The following is a 22,428-nucleotide window of genomic DNA, read 5'->3' as shown; positions in this document are numbered from 1 at the left end:
CACATCTACACTGCTGCCAATAAACGGCAGTGCAATCAATTTCTCTCAATTTTACAAGTAAATGATCTATCAAGGAACAGAATTTCAGAGATTATAAAATATTAGCTGCATAATGTGTACATGTTCACAGAAACACAGAAAATTACTCAATTATTTGTCATGCCTGAATTATAAAAGATTTTCTTACACAGAATTTATGTTTTCTGCAGTGAATTCATACAACAATCTTAAAACCTGGGAAAAGTTTACTTTCAATCTTTGTAGCAAATACTGTATTAGAACAAATTTAGGAGGTGCCTGGGTGGCTCAATCCGTTAAGTGTCTGAGTCTTGATTTGGGCTCAGGTCATGATCTCACAGTTCATTAGATCAACCCCCAGGCTGAGGGAGTGGAGCCTGCTTGGGATTCTCACTTTCCCCCCTCTCTCTGCCCCTCTGACTTGCACACACGCACGTGTGCTCTCTCAAACTAAAAATTTAGCTGTTGCTTAACTCACATTTTTTGTGTGGATATTCCTACTCTAAGTTCTAATTGGTCATTCATATGCCTGGGAGGTACATCAGCACATGAATTCCTAAAGCTTCCAGGTGCAAATGCTGTGCAAAACATCAGGAGATAAGGAATATTTTTGAGTGCTTTTTTTTCACCATTACAGTCTAAATTGCAGCTGCTAAAGGCAGAAATCATTCCAACACTTGTTTCTACATGACAACAGCTGCTGGGCAGCTACCTTTTAAAAAGTGGAAGTTGAAGATTTCTTTTCTGACCTTTAATTATACAATGCTCCTTTATAGCTCTTCCTAACCAAGTTTTAAAACTTCATGACCTAGATCTTACAACAGTTATAAAACTGATTATTACTCCTTATTAATATCCAGCTTAAATTAAAAGCAGCCCAATACTCAACTCTGACTACCAGTAGCCATGTGAAAGGCCTTCTACATCATTTCAACATTCTTGGATTTTAAGAATTAAGCATTGCATAATCCCATCTGTGCCACCTATTTTTACAAAAAAATAACGGATTCCTGTTCACCTGTTTTGGAAAAAAAAAAGAAAGTCATGAAAAAGTGACAAGTACATTGTGGGCAGAAAAATGGTGAAAAGTCACCAAAACTAGAATTACTTGAACTGATAAGATGATCAAACAACCAAAGATCCCCACCCAAGAGCAAAATCACTTTCACCGGCAACAGGAATATCCAAAAGCAAACACCAGTTTAGCACAACCAATCGTTAAAATCAAGGTCTGTATCGATTTAAAAAAAATAACTTACTTGTTCTCAAAAACAACTGTGAGGGAGTCTTCATGAACATCTTTGATAAATCCCTGTGAAAAACAAAAACATTATCAAAAGCATATCAATATTCAATCAAAGGTTATACTGGGGTGCCTTGCTGGCTCTGTCAGTAGAGCATGTGACTCTTGATCTCAGGGTCATGAGTTCAAGCCCCATTTGGGGCACAGAATGGAATTATGAGAATTTAAAACATTTAATAGTCACCATAGTACTTGGTGAAATTATGATTATAAATATTAAATTATAATCATCTGTTAGTAAAAAGCATGACTTCATTCTGAATATTAATCTCCCATTAATTTAATCTCATTTTTTCCTAACTTCCCATCTTCCTTCACTTAAAAAAAAAAAAAAGGGGGGCTACAGTAAATACATTGTCGCAAAACCATTTTGGGATGAATATAAAGATTCTCAATAAAAATCAGGGGTCATTTTCTAGTTGAGTATTTTTAATCTATCGTCATCTGACTGATGCAACTGAAAGAAACTGTCCGAGGACATTCAAGAAAGCAAAGGACTTAGGTGTAGAATAATGGTTCAAGCGCTTGCTCCACGACTGTACACCTTGGGAAAGCAGTCCTTGGCACTTGTATGATTACAACTGACATTAAATGATACTTTATATTACTGTCACACAGAACTGCAAAGTTCTCAGCCTTAGTCAAATGCTTACACACACACTTTGAACCACAAGATATTCAGTAAATAATTTTCTAAAACATTTTTATCACACTAAACTCCATAATGTCCACTAAAAACTAGCTAAATAAAGAACACACTTGCAGTACCTGCTTAAAACAAAGCAGGAATGAACATATTCTGTTGACCTCATCTTCCTCCCAAAGTCCATTAAATAGTACTAAAGGAATTTTAAGGCGTAAACTGACACAAGAATAAAGACAATAAAGAGAAAACATTACAACAAAACTTTAGAAATTTACAAAACAGAAGAGGAAATGTCAGTTATTTAAAATGAAACCAACAATTACTAACATCGAATACTTACTACATCAGACATAATTCTAAGCAAATTAGCAAACCCAACACTGAAACAAACTGGCAATGGAAAAACCGAAAAGCAATTAGATCAGTACTACAGAAAACTTTTGGAACTACAGACAGAAATACTTAAAAAAGGAGAGAGTAACAGATGTGGCTTAATACAAAAACATTTTCCTTAATAATGCAGACTCACCAATCACAGAATGTAGGTAACTAATAAATCTAAGGTCAGTGCACTCTTCTCACGTTTGCTACTCAATTAACTGCATCATTTTGTATTTGGCCCTGATTCTCACTCCAGCTTCAAACGTCTATTACCTGCTTTGTTTGTGTACTTTGGGACATTTCAATGCAAATATCCTCATGAGGCCTAAAATTCAGAATACATTCCTTTTAAGAGTGTTATAGAAGCTCCAGCCATGCAATTCTGGAGATCTTTTTATTCCTTTCTTCCTCAAAGTTAAAAATTAAGAGCTAGGGGCGCCTGGGTGGCTCAGTCGATTAAGCGTCGACTTTGGCTCAGGTCACGATCTCACAGTCTTGAGTTCAAGCCCCACATCGGGTTCTGTGATGACAACTCAGAGCCTGGAGCCTGCTTCAGATTCTGTCTCCCTCTCTCTGCCCCTCCCCTGCTCACGCTCTGTCTCTCTGTCTCTCTCAAAAATAAATATACATACATACATACATAAATAAATAAATATTAAGAGCTAACATTCCACTTCTGATTATATGACCATGCTATAATGACAGCCTAGCCAGTTTCTTTATTTCTAGTAGGTTCAGCCACACATCCACTTTCAGCAATAATTTTGGTCATCACTTTCATAGTTACATCACCAACAAATCTCTTTATTAATACCCATAACATCTGTAAGGAATACTTCAGAAACTGAAAATTTCCAAGTTCACGAATATGACAATAAAACACATCTTGCCATCAGAAGTGAGTCATATTTCCAACTTTCACTAGTTTTCTAGTCCTTCACAAACCACTTTCAGAGTCTAGAATGTTTCACTAAGTAACCCTTAAGATTTCTGTATAGTTTACACAGTGAATTCGTTCAAATAAGAACTTCAAGCCACTGGGGAAATTCTACCCTTCGTTACAGTAAAAATCTTTTTTTATCCTATCTAAAATTCAATGCTTATTCATCTCTTTCCAGTCCCATCCCCTTTACTTCCATCACCAACACCAGCTTTATTTGGATGCACATTTTCCACAAACTTTGAGAGAAAATACAACTCTAGACACCTATTCTAATTACTTAATACCCCTCAATCATGAGATTAAGCAGGTTTAAGAATTGGACACCCAGGAGGTACCTGGGTGGCTCAGTCAGTTACATCCTACTCTGGATTTCAGTTCAGGTCACTGATCGGCTCAGGTCACTGATCTCCTGTTTATGAGATTGAGCCCCGAGTCTGGCAAGGAGCCTGCTTGGGATTCTCTCTCTCCCTCTTTCTGTCCCTCCCCTACTGGCTCTCTTTCACTCAAAATAAACCGGTTAAAAAAAAAAAAATTTTAAAACCCGGTTCTTAAAATGTATTTGGGCTGTGATGAACAGTTAGGAAACATGTTCTAATCCCCAAACTCTAGATTCTAAGGATAAGGTACCTCTAATGGCCAGATCTCTATGAAACTTTGTCCATTTAATTCAGGACTCAGTCCACACTCCTGAAATTATTTCTGTACATTCAAAGTCACCAGAATGATGATGCTAGGTCCCTATACACTCAAGACCCAAAATGGCAGGGTTGGGTCTTTGCCAAAATCTTGGGAGTCAGGGGACACTGAATTACAAAGGTCACATTTCTCTGCACAAAGCAGTAGGGGGTTTTATGACTAAGTCTTCACAACTTCTGTCCACCTTGTATTCTAGTCCAAACTTTGGGGATTTGTTTCTCTCTTCCTGTTCACTATTCATCTGGCCCAGGACCCATATTTCTCAGAACAAAACCTTTGAGATTTCTTTCTTTTCTTCCCATAGATATGCAAACATGGAAGATTCATCATTACAAAATGGTCTCTTTATATGATTATGTGTAACACTATTAACTGTAATTTAAAATAGCATTAATAAGCAACAAGGCAGTATACCATATCTAAAATGTGATGAAGTATCTTTAGGGGCACTTGGGTGGCTCAGTCGGTTAACCATCCAACTCTTGATTTCAGCTCAGGTCATGATCTGTTTTTGAATTCGAAGCCTATTTCAGGACACTGTCAGCGCAGAGCCTGCCTGGGATTCTCTCTGCCCTTCCCTTGTTCATGCTTGCTCACTCTCTCACTCTCAAAATAAACTTAAAAAAAAAAAAAACCTTAAAAAAATTAAAAACATATATCTTTAAAATGCTATCCCCAACAAAACAACAAATAGAACATTACACAGTAAAACAATAAATAGAACATTACATAGTAAAAACCTAAGAATGTCATGAACCATGTATAAAATTGAGATAAGGGACACGATGAACAGCAAGAATCCCTGGGCTATAGAACTGCCTGAAGTGATTTTTCAAAAGTATTTTCAAAAGTATTTTTCAAAAATAAATTTTTCTTTAAATTTCAACAATTCAAGCATTAGATAAAGCAAAAAGCAGCTGGAAAATAAAACAGACAAAAAAAATTCTAATAGCAGTAGCAATGAAAAAATATAATCTTAGGTATGCCTCCACAGTTAAAACAACATAAATGTACAGGACCTATGTACAGAAATTTGAAATTCAACTAATGAACATAACTAGAATACTCAGGAAAATGTAAATCCTATCACATTCTTTGATAGGAGATCTTGATATTGTAAAATTTTCAATATGCCCTTCTATGAGACCCCACTAAAATACTGAGAGTGATGATTCCATTGGGGGAAAAGGGGCTAATATTAATAAAATTACACCAAAGTCTGTTTAAAAAAAAGAAAGAAAGGAAACACTCAAAAAGGAAACTTAAGTGGGAGTAGGAAGTAAAGATAACACACTATCCCAATCAAATATTTTAAGTTTTAAGTAATCACTACACCCAACGTGGGGCTCAAACTCACGACCAAGATCAAAAGTCAGATGTTCTGTGGACTCAGCCAGCCAGGCACCCCTATGCCTACCAAATAGTAAAGCTTATTTTAAAGCTACAATAACCAAGACAAAAGAAAACACATTTTAAAGGAAAACAGATTCCAGAAACAGGTCCAAGTCACTTAGGAAATTACAAATAGAGGGAGGAATGGATTGTTTTTAAATAGTACTGGGACACCTGGATAATTATTGGAAAAAAAATGAAATTGATGTTTTCACCAAAAATAGAATTAATGGATGAAAGACTCAAAGTGTTTTAAATCAATAAAGATCCCAAACCACAAGTTACTTTTAACTTCAGAGTAAGGAAGGCCTTTCTAACCAAATGAACAAAACCCAAAAGCCACAAAAAGTTTGACAAGTTTACAATACCTAAAAGCTAAAATAGGTAAACAATCATCACATGAAAAGAGTAGAAGAGGATGGAACACAGCAGAGTTAAATTCCCAATTTATAAGTGTCAAGTGAGCTAAAAGCTGAACAAAGCTAATAAGCAAAAGTAACAATGGGTATGAACTACATGAAGGGGTAATCACAGAAAAAGTTGTAATTTCAATAATATACAAATCCTCTTTAAAATCTTATGTTTACTGTCAATTCCTATGAACTTCCCTTTTCTCCTTTCTATCTTGCAGATCCTTCCTTATCAGAATATAAACAGTAACCTCATTTTTTTAAATATTTGCATAATGTATTTAGCAATTTTGAGGCGAGAGCTTAAATTGTCTGCGGAAAGAACAAGGTGCACAGAATTATCTACCTAAAAGGCAGAAAACACTACAGCTGAAAAACAGTTTTCAACTTGATGAAGGTAGTCATGGGAGGGTGTAGGGGGTGAATCCTACTGATTAAACAGAAAAAAACATGGTATGAATTACTTCAGGAATGGGAAGAATGAGATTATAAATATAGTCAAATATCAGGACAGATGAATCAGGGACCCTGTCTGTGGAAAAGTTAACTAATAATCCTGAAGATAAAATTTCTACCAGGGCGCCTAACTGGCTCAGTAGTAGAGCACACCTGGACCTTGGAACCTTGAGTTGGGCGTAAAGTTTACCTAAAAAAAAAAAAATGTATTTTTCTTTTATAGCCCTTCCAGATCCTTCATTTCCGCAAAAGGGAAGCTGAAACCACATGCACACAGCCCCCAAATTCACTCCATAGGAGGCTGTAAATGCTGAATTTAAAAACTCATCTTCTAGGGGCAACTGGATGGCTCCACATCAGGTTCGTTACTGTCAGCCTGTTAGCACAGAGCCCGCTTTAGATCCTCTGGCTCCTGTCTCTGTGCCCCCCACTGGGGCTCTCCCAAAATTAAAAAAAAATTTTTTTAATTCTATATTTCTGGATGCCTTTTCCAATGTGTTAAAACATCACAGCTGATGGCTTAATTATAAGCAAATTTGTGACAAAATACTGTATTTCTAAAAATTAAGTGGATTAAAAAATTATATATTAAAGGCACTGGGCTCAGTTTCTTAGATCCTTTGTTTCCTCTGTGCTAACTCTCCATTTCCCCAGCTACATCAGTAAAAGTTACTGCTGTGCATAAATAGAATTATGAAAACAAAACCCATGAGAAAGGAAAAGTTGACAACATATAAAAATTCACCTCAGGTCTTCCTCTGCCACCACCACCCCCAAAAACTACCCCCATGGATTTGATGATCACTTGTTATCCCTCGATCAATTACCTACTTATTTACTGATTCTCTGGCCCCAGTCTACCTTCCTAGCTCTTCACTTCTAATTTAATCTCTCTGAAATCAGGATACATCTTAAAATTGATGGCATCTTAAGAGAACAGCAGATAGCCACATGGCAGCCAGGATATAAATGTCACTGAACACCCTCAAACTCGGTTTGCCTGCAATTTTATGTGGCACTTGACTGCAACCTCTTGGCATTTCATTCAGCAAACCAACAAAAGCAAGGATAAAGGTTTCTTACCAGAAGGTAGTTCTGTTGACACCTTCTGATAAAATCAAGAAAACACCAGCACCAAAACTTACAGAGTGGACGAAAATTCTTGCAAGAAAATCCTGGAGTTAATACAGAAGAGTTCTTTTTAATTTATGCTTGCAACATCAATGCTCTCTTTGGCACTGAGGAAGATACTGTAAGTAGAAACACAACCACCTGAATGTGAAGATACTTTAACCAATTTAATTTGCTTACTCCTTCCATTTTATGCATTCAAATGTTGAAGAAACCTTCAGGAGCCCCTGGCCCACTCAGTCTTGAGCATGCAACTCTTTTGGGGTTGTAAATTTGAGCTCCACGTTGAGTGCAGAGATTACTTAAAAAATAAAATACTGAAAAATAAATAAAGGGGTGCCTGGTGGCTCAGTTAAGTGTCCCCAACTCTTGATTTCGGCTCAGTTCATGATCTCACGCTTCATGAGTTCAAGCCATGCACAGGGCTCTACACTGACAGCGCAGAGCCTGCTTGGAATTCTCTGCCTCTCCCCCACTCTCTCAAAATAAATAAACTTTAATAAATAATCTTTCAATAAACATCAACATCCACTAAGATTAATTGGCAATATTTCTTAATGCCACTTAGAACTGATACCACTTTAGATACAATGAAATTGTACATATCTCCCACGAACTTACCAAATCTGTGTACAGAAAAAGTAACCTATTCCTTGGACTCTAAACCCCAATTTCAACTGTACAGGTCATCTCTGCTGCTAGCTCACTCTCCTACCTCAAACCAACATGTCAACAATCAGAATCATCTCTTGTCCTGCTCTGCACTCTACATGTTATGATCCATTCTACAGGGGTAAAAATAAGGCAACTGAATATAGCACACAGTATTTCTCAACCAGGGTATTAAGAGAATACATACAATCCATTCACTAAGCATTACCATGAGTGATGAACTTCTCTCCCATGCATCTAGAATGGTACAAGCTATGCACTAACCTCGGAAAAATTAAAGAAAATAGTGCTTCTATATAATTCAGATGAGAAACTCTATCAGATTATAACTGACTTAGATAATAGGTTCCCAAATACAGGTCATCATCATTGCCTAAGTAATTTTTTATGTCTCAATTTGTAAGCTGAAGGAATCAAAGCTTCTTAAATCAAGGTATTCCCACGCACTCAAAGGTGTGCCAGAAGTACTTAAAACTACTCCTCTCCCTAAAAAAATACCATCTAAAAACCTTCCTCCCAGTGCTTTTATGTCAAGTAATATAATAGTTCACATTTAAACATTTTATGTTTCTGGACTATATATTCAGGTAACAGATATAAAAGGACCTCATTAAGGAAGGGGGAAAACATTCTTGCTAAAAAGACTAGAGTGCAATGGTTTCACTGTTTTGGGTTTGTTTTTTTAAGATTTTTTTATTTCTAAGTAATCTCTACACCCAACATGGGACCTGAACTCACGACCCTAAGACCAAGAGTCCTATGCTCTTCCAACTGAGCCAGCCAGGTGCCCCCAGTGCTTTTGCTGTTAAAGACTGGGTCGCAGATACACTACTTACTATGTGATTGGTAAAACAAGAGGGCCCAGGACAGTAAGGTAAGGATAAGACTCCTAGGTGGCTGCATTTTTGCCAAAAACATGTCACACATCCTCCTTCAAGGACTCTTTACAGTCTTCCCAGAGCACTCCAGAAGACTTTCTGCAGTAATTCTCAGGATGTTCTATCAACCCTGAATGAGACCCAGCTCTCCTGGATGCTGGACATCTTCCTCATAATTCCCACACATGCAAAAACAAAACAAAAAACCTTTAAAACAACAGATGATTTTTTAATACATGGTAATAACACATTTGCCTATGAATATTCAAACATAAGTCTTATAATTAAGACAAAATAAATGAAAACACCACAAAAGAATTTAGGAAATTATATGTATAAACATGACACAGGCTGTGTTTAGCCAGGACTAGAAACTCTGGTTTCTGTCGAGGAAAAAAATAGTTCAGTATGTAAAACATAAAACTTCTCTACAACCCAGAGATACCAAAAAGTCAACAAGAATTAAATGAGAAGGGGACACTCTTAACAATAAATGAATCCTAAGAGATCTCAAAAAGTGACAAAAGGCACAACAGGAATATGGGCAAACATCGAACAATTTACAGAAAAGCAGATCCAAATGGCCAACAAAACATTAAAATTCTCACACAGAAATCTGCAAATCAAAGTTCCGATATGATAATCCTTTAGGTCCAGCAGAGACTGGCCAAAATTAAAGATTATAGAACCAATTTTCTGGCAAGGATGTAATGAAAAGCATTTACATTTACTGAAGGAGGAAATACAAAGGGTCAAGCCCTGTGGCAAGTAATGTTAACATTTATTAAAGTTAAAAAAGCTCTCTTCCACCAAGCTATCCCATTCTTTGAAACTTATCCAATGGGAACATGTGGAGTAGCAAAAATGTGAGAACAAAGTGAGTGTCTATTAACTGGGGAATGGCTGGATTTCATAATTCTTGCCATGGAACATTATATGACCATTTAAAAATAAATTACACTCCAAGTGAAAACAGCCAAAATAGATTATCATCCTTACATAGAGCAATACTAAAAAACAAAAACAAAAACAAAAACAAAAAAACCTACATTCGTGTATGGATATTTATTTATCTATGCACCATTATAGGAGTAGAGAAAAATCTAGTACGATACGCTCCGGTTATGCTACCTAAAATGGAGTGTGAATGAGAGGAGATTAAGTGGCAAATGGAAGCAAGGAAAAAAACTTAAAGCAAGTTCATGAATACTTAATGAATGGGTGTATAATTATACATATGTATATGTACATGTATACATATGTATAAATATTCTTTAAAGAGTTGAAACATATCTTAAAACACTGTCAACCAGCACTTTTTCCATACAGCACATTTATACACCTTTTTAATTTTTCCATCTCTAGAGATCTCAATTCTGCATTCTAATTAACAAACTAGTTTGATGCTTACAACACCTAAAAGATCTGAATTGTAATTTGATTCCAGTATCAGGCACAACCATTCAAGACTGATACTGCAATCAAATTTAACTTCAAACAGTATTTTTTTGAAGGGGCGCCGGGGTGACTCATTTGGTTAAGTGCCCGACTTCAGCTCAGGTCATAACCTCACAGTTCGAGGGTTCAAGCCCCACATCAGGCTCTGTGCTGACAGCTGAGAGCCTGGAGCCTGCTTCAGATTGTGTCTCCCTCTCTCTCTGCCCCTCCCCGGCTCTCACTCTCTCTCTCTCAAAATTAAACATAAAAAAAATGTTTGTGTTTTTTTTAAACCTACATAACTAAATCTAGAAATGGACATCATTTCAAATCAATGGACACATGTTCCACAGATAAAAGTCTGCAAATTTACTAAATACGTTATAGGTTAAATTATTGGATAATGCGGTAAATTTTACCATGGAAAAAATTATTTCAGGTAAACCTCCAGCATTCCTTAGTATTGAGCACTTAAGAGTTCTGAATAAAAAAAAAAAGAAAGAAAGAAAATGACGATGAGGCACCTGGGTGGCTCAATGACTTTGGCTCAGGTTGCAATCTCGTGGTTTCTGAGTTCGAGCCCCGTGTTGGGTTCTGTGCTGACAGCTTGGAGCCTGGAGCCTGCTTTGGATTCTGTGTCTCCCTCTCTATCTGCCCATCCTCTATTCATGCTCTGTCTCCCTCTCTCAAAAATAAACATTAAAAAAAAAAAACTAAAAAAAATAAATCTTAAAAAAAATAAATTTTAAAAAATGACAATATGAGAATTTCCTAAGGATGCATAAATACCTACTAATGCTTATATACCACAATGTTCTTGGATTGTTAATTTCACAAATTTATAATACCCAACAGTTCTCCTTGAAAATGGAATTACTTGAGGCACCTGGGTGGCTCAGTTAAGCATCTGACTTCGGCTCAGGTCACGATCTCATGATTTGTGAGTTCGAGTCCAGCACCGGGCTCTGTGCTGACAGCTCAGAGCCTGCAGCCTGCATCGGATTCTGTGTCTCCTCTCTCTGCCCCTCCCCAACTTGGGCTCTGTCTCTCTAGGTCTCTCAAAAAATAAATAAATGAAAAAAAAAAAAGAAAAAAAGAAAAGAAAATGGAATCACTTACTGGTTCCACAGGACCACCCAAAACTATTGTGACCTTTCCAGTTGCAAAGAGTTGAAGTTCCCTATAGTTCTATGTATCCATAAAATTCAGTGATAACATCAGAACTCAACAAGGATCAATATGTAAGCCTTAAAAAAGTTTAATATTCGGGGCGCCTGGATGGCTCAGTCGGTTGAGCGTCCGACTTCGGCCCGGGTCATGATCTCGCAGTCCGTGAGTTCGAGCCCCGCGTCGGGCTCTGGGCTAATGGCTCAGAGCCTGGAGCCTGCTTCCGATTCTGTTTCCCTCTCTCTCTGCCCCTCCCCCGTTCATGCTCTGTCTCTCTCGGTCTCAAAAATAAATAAACGTTAAAAAAAAAAAAGTTTAATATTCAAGTAATCTCTACACCCAACATGGGGCTTTAACTCAAGACCCTGATAACAAGAATTGCATGCTCTTCAAAGCTAACCAGATGCCTCCACCCCACCAAAAAATTTTAAGTTGAATGAATCAAAATCAGAAATGATGAAGTCAATTTTGTGTATATGCTATTATATTGCCTAAGTTTAAAAACAAATCAAAGAATGTCTTGAAGCCAAGAATGACTGAATCACTTGTTCATTCAACAAACACATAAGGAAGGTCTACTGTGTACTAAATACACATTCTCAAGTCACTGGAAAATTTAAGACTTGAAAATATCCTACCACCTGAAAAACTATAAAAGCAAAAGGTTACAAAACGGGAAAGAAAGAAGAAAAGTTTTACTATTATTAATTAGCTAATGTTAAGAAAGGTGGAGATACAGAAGCCTGAGAGAAATTCTTGACCCTGAAGAGATCACAAGGAATGCATGTGCTTCTGCCAACAATAACTACAAACTTCATAAATTATTACTGGGGAAGACTGCTACTCATTCTCCCAAAAAGGCTAAGCAAAAAATGCTGGGGCTTAAAGGAGACAAGTTAAAACAACTGATAATTAACTGAGATTTAATGTTGGCCAAATTTTGCCACAGCTTTCAGCATCTTTTAATATAAGGACAAATAAAATAATTCTACATTTTTAAAAAATTTTCTTAATGTTTATTTATTTCTGAGACAGAGAGAGAGAGTGCAAGCAGGGGAGGGACAGAGAAGGAGGGAGACAAAAAATCTGAAGCAGGCTCCAGGTTCTGAGCTATCAGAACAGAGCCAGAGGTGGGGCTTGAACCCACGAACCATGAGTTCATGACCTGAGCTGAAGTTGGAGGCTTAACCTACTGAGCCACCCAGGCGCCCCAAAGAATTGTACATTTAAATATACACATTCAGACCCCTAAGACTTGTACATTTAAATATACACATTCAGATCAACAAAGCAACCCTTTGTGTTGCTTCATTTTGTTTTGCTCAAGGTATTTAAGACTTGGTACTAGGAAATTTAACAGGGCTATCAAAAATCTCTTATTATTGCCTAAACATCCACCAAAGAATGTTCTAAAGCCTTTTAATATTCAACACTATGTGGCCAGATTACCCAGAGGTGCCACGTCATAAGAAAATTTGAATGTGAATAAGAAAATGTGAATAGTAAGTTTCATGCAGTTGGCCCTTGAACAACCAAGAGATAGGGGTACCCACCATGTGTATTATCTGATTCCCCCAAACTTAATACTAATAGACTACTACTGACCAGAAGCCTTACCAATTAGTCTAGTAACACGTTTTATATGTTATATATACTCTTGTTACAGTAAAGCTAGAGAAAAATGTTAAGAAAATCACAACAAAAATATTTACATATGTAAGTGGACACACACAGTTCAAACCCATGTTGTTAAAAGGTCAACTTTATATGCACATAGGAAGCATTTCAAATATTTCCCAAGATACTTCATACAAGGAATAATGTAAAGCCAGGAGAGGAAAGTATATTTAAATCATAACTGTCTAGCATAAATTATAATCTGAGGCAAATATCTAAAGATTCTAGTAACCATACTAAAGTTAAAAAAAAAAAAAAAACGGGCAAAATTAACTTCAAATTTACCCCAATATATCCAAAATACTATTTTAACATGTAATCAAGATTCTAAAATTGTGATGTCCTACCTTTTTTTCATACTAACTCTTTGAAATTCAATATAGATTTTACAATTAAAGCACATCTCAATTCGCACTAACATACTTCAGCCCTGTGGCTTATGGCTATCATATTGGAAAGAAATTTTTGTAATGTGAAGGCACAGATCAAATCATTTCTCCAGGAATCCTCTCAATTAGTTCCGGACTCCAACTGTATTAATATGTATTAATAGCTTGTTAGTAACTGTATCTAATTAATGATAGTTTCTTAAGCTATATATTTGTACTTTTAAAAAAATCACACTTTGAGGCAGAAAAGAAAGGCCCTGGCAGGCCAACAGGCTCAAAGAAGATGAAGAGAAAGAAAATGAAGATGAAGAGGAAAAAAAAAGAATAACTGGCTATCCTGTAATGATGTGTGTAGAGTGGGCGTGTACTCAGCCGACTGTTCTAAGAATGTGAACTCAAGTGCAGCTCAATAAAAGCTGTACAGATTGTTATACAGCTGATAACATTCTTTGTAGAGAAAATATTTTTTAAAATGCAGGTTGTAGCTTTTTGAAGGGCTACTACAGTTAGATTTTTAAAGCTCCTGATGGTGAATGTTTCTAATTTATTAACTTGTGTACTGTAGCACAGCAAACTTGTAGAAATTAGCATCCATAGTAAATTCTGGGGTTTTTTAATGTTACAATTTGGGTTTTTTTAATGTGTGATAAAATTATGTGTATTTTTAAAAATCACACTTTAATGAAGTCTGAAAGACCAGTGGGAACCATGAATCAGTCTATTAATTTTATGGACCTGGGTTCACGTGGTCTCATTTCCTCAGGTGTTGATAACATTATCTCCCCTTCACTGTGATTGAGAAGACTAAATGAAATAAGTTCATGAAAAGTACCTGTGCAGTCTGATGGATAGCCTGAGTGCCAATAAACAGTAGCTTTGTCAGGAGCTAAATGAGACCTAAATGAACCTAGCAGAGACCACTTGATAAACTGTTAAATCTAACTGCCTAATACTGCAGATGAAAGAAAGAAAAAAGGTCTTACAACCACCTAGTACAAGAAGTGGAGTCACTCATGGAACAAATATTGCTCTTCTCACTATTTAAAAAAAGAGGGCAGCTCCTGGGTGGCTCAGTAGGTTAAGCATCCAACTCTTGACTTAGGCTCAGGTCACAAGCTCCCGGTTGGTGAAGAGATCTAGCCCCACACTGAGCTCTGCACTGGCAGTGTGGAGGCTGCTTGAGGTTCTTTCTACCCAGCCCCCCCTCCCCCGCCCTTCCCCCACTGGAGTTCTTTCTCTCAAAATAAACATACATTTAAAAAATGGGGGGGGGGGGCACACCTGGGTGGTCTCTGACTTCAGCCCAGGTCACTATCTCAAGGTTTGTGAGTTCAAGCTCATCAGGCTCCACACTGACAGTGTGGAGCCTACTTGGGATTCTCTCTCAACCCCCCTGCCCCTCCCTCACTCGTGCGCTGGCACACTCTGAGATCTCAAGATAAACTTAAAAAAAAAAAAAAAAAAGCTAGTTTGGGACACCTGGCTGGCTCCATCAGAAGAGCATGGTGATCTCAGGATCAGGAGTTTGAGCCCAACAATAGGTGTAAAGACTGCTTAAAAAAAAATAGTAAAATTTTTTTAAAATGAGCCACATGGGTGGCTCAGTTGGTTGAATATCTGACTCTTGATTTGGGCTCAGATCTTATGTCCTGGGGTCGTGGGATCAAACTCCACGTGGGGCTCCAAGCTGAGCTCCATGGAGCCTGCTTGGGATGTTCTCTCTCCCTTTCTGCCCCCTCCCCCCCATCCATGCACACACACTCTAAAATAAAAAACGTAAAAATTTTAAAAAGCTAGTTTGCTACATCCTTAACACTGTGGTAAAACCTCACTTCTCGAATTATCAAGTGTCTGCCTTGTCTAATTAAAATACATTATAAGCTCACTACCCTGAGATTTCCTTTGAAGATCCTCTAATATCACACTAAACTAGGCACCGGAAGTGAGAAGCCCTAGATTTAAATCTCTTTTCGGCTACAGTGTAGTCTTGGACAAAGTTATGGGTTATTGTCAGTTTCCTAATATATAAAATGGGAATAAAAACACATGCCTCATGGAGCCTATGAGACAAAAAAAAAAAAAAAAAATCAGAAAATACCTATAAGCTTCATAGACTATCCAGCAAATAACAGGCACTTATACTAAACTATTATTTAAAATAACCCACACAAGAATCTGATGTTACAGAAAATGTACAGGTGCATGAAAACATGGAAAAGAATAGGTTTTCTCTTAATACATAAAGCCAAGGCCTTGATGATTTATCTCTAGGTAGATAAAATTTTTTCATTTTTTGCTTTTCTGTTTTCAGGTTTTTTTATACTTACATGCTACTTTTTTTATGTTTATTTTTGAGAGAGAGAGAGAGAGGGAGGAAGGGAGGGAGAGACACACAGGAAGAGAGAGAAAGGGAAAGAATCCCAAGCCGACTCTGCGCTGTCCAAGCAGAGCTCCACTCAGGGCTCAAACTCACAACAGGGAGATCATGACCTGAGCTGAAATCAAGAGTCAGCCACTTAACCAGCTGAGCCACCAAGGCACCCCTACATACTGCTTTTATCAAAACTTTACAGACAGCATTTAAGTTTAATTTTTAAAAATTAAGTGGCCTTTCCAGTTAAATCTTAGTTCTTTTACGTTTTAATAAAAAGACATTTTTTTTTTTAACGTTTATCTATGAGACAGGGAGAGACAGAGCATGAATGGGGGAGGGTCAGAGAGAGAGGGAGACACAGAATCTGAAACAGGCTCCAGGCTCTGAGCTGTCAGCACAGAGCCCAATGCGGGGCTCGAACCCACAGACCGTAAGATCATGACCTGAGCCGAAGTCGGACACTTAAACCAACTGAGCCACCCAGGCGGCCCTAAAAAGACATTTTAAAACATTGAAAACAACTAGGACAATCTTTGGAATTTCCACATCTGTGTAGATACCCCATTTTTACATGTATTAAATTTAGTAATTAAAAAAAGGTACAACTAAAAATCTTTAAAATATCTGGAAATGTAGGGTTTTAATTTAACACAGTTTCCCTAATATTAATCAGCCACCAGGAAGCCTGAGTGGCTCAGTGGGTTAGCATGTGACTCTTGATTGACTTCAACTCAAGTCATGATCTCAGTTTGTGAGACTGAGCCCCAAACAGGGCTCTGTGCTGTCAGCACAGAGCTTGCTTGGGATGCGCTCTCTCCCCCAAATATAAATGAATTTCAAAAAAAAAGAAAAAAAAAAAGAAAAAAAAAGTAGCCACCATCTTTTCCCAAATTATTAATCTGCACAAAGAAATCAATATGCTAAACTAACTTTGAAAGATCAGTACACTCCCAGAAAACTCCGTTAGTAAAGTTCTATAGGTTTTACAACATTTATTAATGTTAATAAACCTATTGCCTAATTTACTCTCTCAAACTTCATTTTAATATTAAGGTAAAGTAATGGGAAATTTTGGAAACACTGCATTGCTTTGAAATTTGTAGTCAAGGAATCCCTGGGTGGCTCAGTCCGTTGAGCGACTGACTCTTGGTTTTGGCTCAGGTCATATCTCGAGGATCACGAGTTCGGGCCCTGCATCAGGCTCAGTGCTGACAGTGGGGAGCCTGCTTGGGATTCTCTCTCTCCCTCTCTTCTGCCCCTCCCCACCGCTCTCAAAATAAATAAACTTACAATTAAAAAACAAAATGAAATTTGGAGTCAATTAGTAAAAGCAGAAATCGTAGAGCTCTGAAAGTAATTCTTTTACAAAGAAGGCCTGAAATTTCATTCAGCCATCTTAGAGATTACATATTTGCTTGGAACACCATGGAAACTTTCCTTTACATCAGCTAGGAATTGAGGGGTTACTTTCAACTTCCATTTAAATGATATTCTGCCCATGGCTATGCAAGTTGCAATGCAATTACAAAGCCCATTTATATAATAAATCAGTTAAAAAGCATTTTAATGACTCCAAATGGGCATAAGATTTTTTTTTTGGATGGTAATGGAAATGTTCTAAAGTAAGGTTGTGATAAGGTTTACACAACTCTATAAATACGCTAACAATCATAAAATGTAAATTCTATCTTAAATATTTTTTTAGAAAAGCTCCTTAAATGGCCAGTAGTATAAACCCTAAGATGTCTCACTCTAGGTAGAAAAGGCTATAAACACAAATTTTTATATAAAATTATATCCCCTATCAGGTACTTAATTAACATATCTCCCATTAATGTATCAAGATTTTTATCTCTTTAACAACTATAGATCCACTTGCTTAAAAAAAAAAAAAAGGCAAGATGCAAACATATTACGTGTTTTGTTTTTTGGGGTTTTTACCGAAGAAAAAAACGATCCTAATTTTAGGTCACATCTTCAGCTTTTCACGGATTCCAATTAACTTGTAAAATGCAGTTTCAGTTCCACCAAAAATTTTTTAATAAAGGTCTACAGAACACTGCCTCAAGGAATGGTGACACTGGCTACTAAACCCAGGACTCTGAAGTTCTTCTACTGAGATTTACAACATTTACAGCTGTGTGTGTATATGGGGGCAAGGGAAAAAAAAGGAGGAAAATCAGAATCACCTGCACATTGAAAAAGAAAAAAAACAACACTATGAAACAATAAACTAAAATGTTAACAGTTGTTATCCCAAGGCAACTTTTGTTTTCAAAATGCCCTCACTGGGGGCGCCTGGGTGGCGCAGTCGGTTAAGCGTCCGACTTCAGCCAGGTCACGATCTCGCGGTCCGTGAGTTCGAGCCCCGCGTCAGGCTCTGGGCTGATGGCTCGGAGCCTGGAGCCTGTTTCTGATTCTGTGTCTCCCTCTCTCTCTGCCCCTCCCCCGTTCATGCTCTGTCTCTCTCTGTCCCAAAAATAAAATAAAAAACGTTGAAAAAAGAAAATTAAAAAAAAAAAAAACAAAATGCCCTCACTGACCACTATTATTGTTTAAATTAAGAAATTTTACTTAAAATTAAACTGCTGCTATGCTAAATATAAGAAACCAGACTCAAAATACTAATCAGCATAGTGTATGAATCTATTTATAGGACATTCTGGAAAAGGCAAAACTATGAGGACAGGAAAACCCCCTTGGATCTGAGGGTGAGAAGACAGGATGATTACAAAGAGGCATAAGGAAGACTGGGGGGCACAGTGGAACTCTTCTTTCTCTTCAATGTTGATGGTGGTTACACAACATTTTACCAAAGCTCATGTAATTGTGTACCAGAATAGGTGAATTTTACCACATGCAAATTAGCCTAAAAACTCATATACTTAAAAATACTAAATTGCTTCTGCCATAAATCAATTTTTCCCCAAGTAGGCAATTCTGTGGATTAAAAAAATTGGGAATCTGAACTACTTCAGACCCTTCATTTTACACAAAAGAAAACGGACTCAAGATTTATTCAAGAGTCCACTGGCAGATAATGGTAAACTGAAGTAGAGACCTAGAATTCCCATCTATTTAACTTCAAATCCAGGGCTCCTTCCACTTCACCATTCCCACTCTTTTCAGAGTTCTAAAGATCTCAGTTTCCACAAAGTACAAGTGGATTACGACAGGACATAAAATTCTGTATGTTCAAGTGCAATTATTTTGGTACAATGTGGCTAGGATCTTTCCCAACCTCTGCAAAAGAACCACCTTTATTTATGAAATAAAAATAAGTAATGGACTCAAAGTCTAAGTAGAATCAAGTAGATTTGTAGAGTATGAGTAAGAATCCACAATACTTTAGAGTTCCAAAATGGGAATATTGTGAATTTAATTTTTAAAAAACTATGAAAAACTCAAAACTGTAAAAAACAATCTTTAAAGTTTTAGTAAACTGATGACCTTACATAATGAATCTTACAAAATAAAAATAAGAAATGAAAAACAGTTTATTTAGCAACCAACACAATACTTTGGCTAAACAAGAAATGTTCTACCATCTACATGCTGCGAAATGATTTAAGACAAAAAATCTTTTTTCTATTTTTCAATTTGCCAAGAGGAAAGAAAAGTATACCTCCATTACACAATTGTATCACCAAAGAGTAGGAATCTGAAACTTTTCCGGGCGGGGGGGGGGGGGGGGGTGCAAAAAACGATGAACCTTACCTACCCTTAACAGAAATATGGCAAGCCCATTCTTTGTGCACTGTGTCACAACTGTATTGTATCTAGGGTCTGAGAAGGCAACCACTAGATTTCAATAACAGAAGTCAATGAAATATCTACTCAAATTTCACTTGGGTCTTAAATTAAGTTTTAAATCTTAACTGCTAATACATCTAGTCAAGCAAAAAGACTCCTTTCCACCAGGCAGTCAGTTTCCACTTCATGTTGACCACCTAAGGCTACTTAAACTTGTAAAAAGCTTAGGGAGATCCTTTAGACGCCAACTGCGATTCCCCACCATGCTATTACCACGTGACAGTTAAACCAAATCCACACAGCTTATCAGTAAACTACAAAAGGAAAACAACGCTGAAATAGGAAATTACGACCATCAAGTAAAACATAATCCTGTGGGATGAAAGGTACGCCGAAATGAAACCCTGGGAGAATGCATTCTGCGTACGCACAATACTCCTGTTTTAGGAGAAGGCCCTTCATAAAAATAGCCAGGACTCTCAAACATTTGAGATCCTGGCTTAGTGAGATTGACTGACAGACAACAGCTGGGGAGATTTTGTATTGATCTCGAAACACTGTGGTGGTATACTTTGGGAGAAAGAATCGGGACAAGGGACCTTTATATTGGCAAAACTAAATTGTAAGGATTTCATTTTCAGTTATGTGACCCCTGCACTGGAAGCCCCCACTAAATTCCTCTACTCTCGAATTCCTCTTCTGTTTTCCAGCCCGATCCCGTAATAATGCATCTCCCAGTGCAAACAAACAAAAAACCTCGTGGGGAAGAAAAAAAAATCAACACTTCTTTCCAAAAACACTGGGCAATATAAAGAAACTAGTCACCTCCCCACCCGTCTCCCTTATCGATTTCATTTTTTAAATCTTGCTTTAAAGCCTATAACTCTAACCTTTTCTTCCGTAATAGAGGGGCTAAGGCGCCGCCCAAATTCCCAGGCCGCAAAAATATTTCAACCCGCCACATTACAAGGTTTTCCTGTTTTCCCTTCGATCCTAACCCTCAATTCGGTACCCGCTTCCCAATCAGACACTAAAGTTTATTAGCCCAAAACCCTAAAACAAAGGTAAATTCTTAAGATTCCGCGACGCACCCCCCCCCTCAAAGGGGTGGGGAGGGGTCGGAGCAGCGGGCCGACGCGCTCCCGCTCGGCTCAGTCCGAGGGGCGGGGGAGCTGCTGTGACCACACAATCCCACCACCTCCTTTCACGACTCCCCAACCTCCCGGCGCTCAGGCCTACTCCCGGGAAGCTCCCCGCCGCCGAGCAGCGACTGGGCTTCTCTTCACCGGCCCGCCAAGGACTGCACTAGCATCCAAGAAGAAGGTCCATAAGTAGAAAAACACAAGAGGTGTCCGACGTGTTGTTTCAAAACATAACGGAGCCCGGGCCCCCGAGACCGTTAAACCGCGGGTGGAGGGGGGAGAAGCGAGGAAACCAGGAGCCTCGGGCTTCGGCCTGGCCGTCCTTTTCGACCCCAAAGCTCACTCTCCAGGACCACCAGCATTCTCCCAAACCTGACTTAACCCCCACAACACCCGACAAAGCGGCAAAAGGGTCGGTACCTTGTAGAAAGCCCCGTTGGAGCCACGAACCTCCACCGTCAGCTCCGCCATGTTGGAACCGCAAAGGCCGCTGGGAAGAGATTCTAGAAACTTTCCAACCAGAGGGGAGGAGGGGGGAGGGGCGTAAAGGAGGCGGGGGGAGGGGCGGGGAAAACACGGCGGGGACTGGGATCCCCCGCCCCACACCCCTGGGGTCTCACAGCAACGACCCCGACTCTCCCAGTGAGAAACCCTCCCTTTCTTACATCACTCGTCCTGGGCTCCGCCCGCCGCCGCCCACGCCCCCGTTCGCCTCCCGACACAATCGCCCGACCTTTGCTGACCCGCCCCTATGTCCCCGCCCTCCAGTGCCCGCGGCTTGCCCGCTCCGGCCAGTGGGTGCCTCCAGCTACCCAGGCGTGAGCTTCCCTGACGCCGCCTGCCCCAGCATCTGCTTTCCTTGGGGCTCGGGCATTCTGCCCTAAACTTCTTGCAAGTGCTGGTAGCCCTGGAGTAGCTTCCTCACCTACGGAAGGGCAACTTTGGGGGCTCCAATTGTCCACTGGCACAACTTTTGGGCTGAGCAGGGAGCATAAAAATGTACCTATGTTCTCCGAATTCTTTCACCTCACTCGTTTTTATTTAAGTCGGATGGCCCTCCCTTGACTCAAATTCCGCAGTTCCACACCTCCTGACAGTTCGCCTGAATCCTCCCTCCACCTGTTAACGTTTCAAATGCTTAAATGTCAAGCTAAAGCTGTTAGTTTTGGGTCAGAAGTGTGTACAACCTGCAGCAGAGTTTAGGTTAGTACCCATTGTTATAAGTAGGCGGAGAAACTTAGTTCTGAGCGGGAGACCGTGTTTTCCCCTTCCGCAAATCCTGCAAACTTCCACGAAAAGGATCAAAGCAGAATCATCTTGTATGGCTTTCTACCAAGCATTATGACGGAGATATTTTGAGTATCTATTTTAACCATACTAAAAAATTTTCCCCTAGCAAGGCCGCTGGAAAAAATATTAGGACTCTTTTATGTGTGTGTCTTATTAGCATTCTGACAGAAAAAAATTCTTTAAAAAGGGTGCTTTGCTGACACTGTATTCTCAAAGAAACGCCCATGGGCCCAGCCTTTCTAGGACAGGGGGTCTTAAATGTACATTACCTTT

General features: G+C 38.6%; 1 protein-coding gene across 5 annotated transcripts in view; it reads right to left on the bottom strand.

Annotated features, from left to right (window-relative positions):
* The window catches only part of FXR1 (FMR1 autosomal homolog 1), a 60,440-nt gene extending 38,958 nt beyond the window's left edge, over positions 1-21,482 (bottom strand). For 2 of the 5 annotated variants that reach the window (XM_040480849.1, XM_040480850.1), the window contains exons 1-2: positions 21,286-21,473; positions 1,278-1,330 (exon numbers count right to left, since the gene is read on the bottom strand). In XM_040480849.1, coding sequence (XP_040336783.1) covers positions 1,278-1,330; positions 21,286-21,336 — 104 coding nt within the window. In that variant the 5' untranslated portion in view covers positions 21,337-21,473. Of the gene's footprint in view, positions 1-1,277; positions 1,331-21,285 lie in introns of all 5 variants that reach the window. The other 3 variants (XM_040480848.1, XM_040480852.1, XM_040480851.1) reach the window with 3 other exon arrangements.
* Positions 21,483-22,428: the final 946 nt, after the last annotated feature.

Source organism: Herpailurus yagouaroundi, unplaced genomic scaffold (assembly GCF_014898765.1).
Source record: "Herpailurus yagouaroundi ecotype Mexico unplaced genomic scaffold, PumYag 159, whole genome shotgun sequence".
NCBI lineage: Eukaryota > Metazoa > Chordata > Mammalia > Carnivora > Felidae > Herpailurus > Herpailurus yagouaroundi.
Note: the sequence above shows the minus strand (reverse complement) of the source record. Positions and strands in the feature narration are given on the sequence as shown.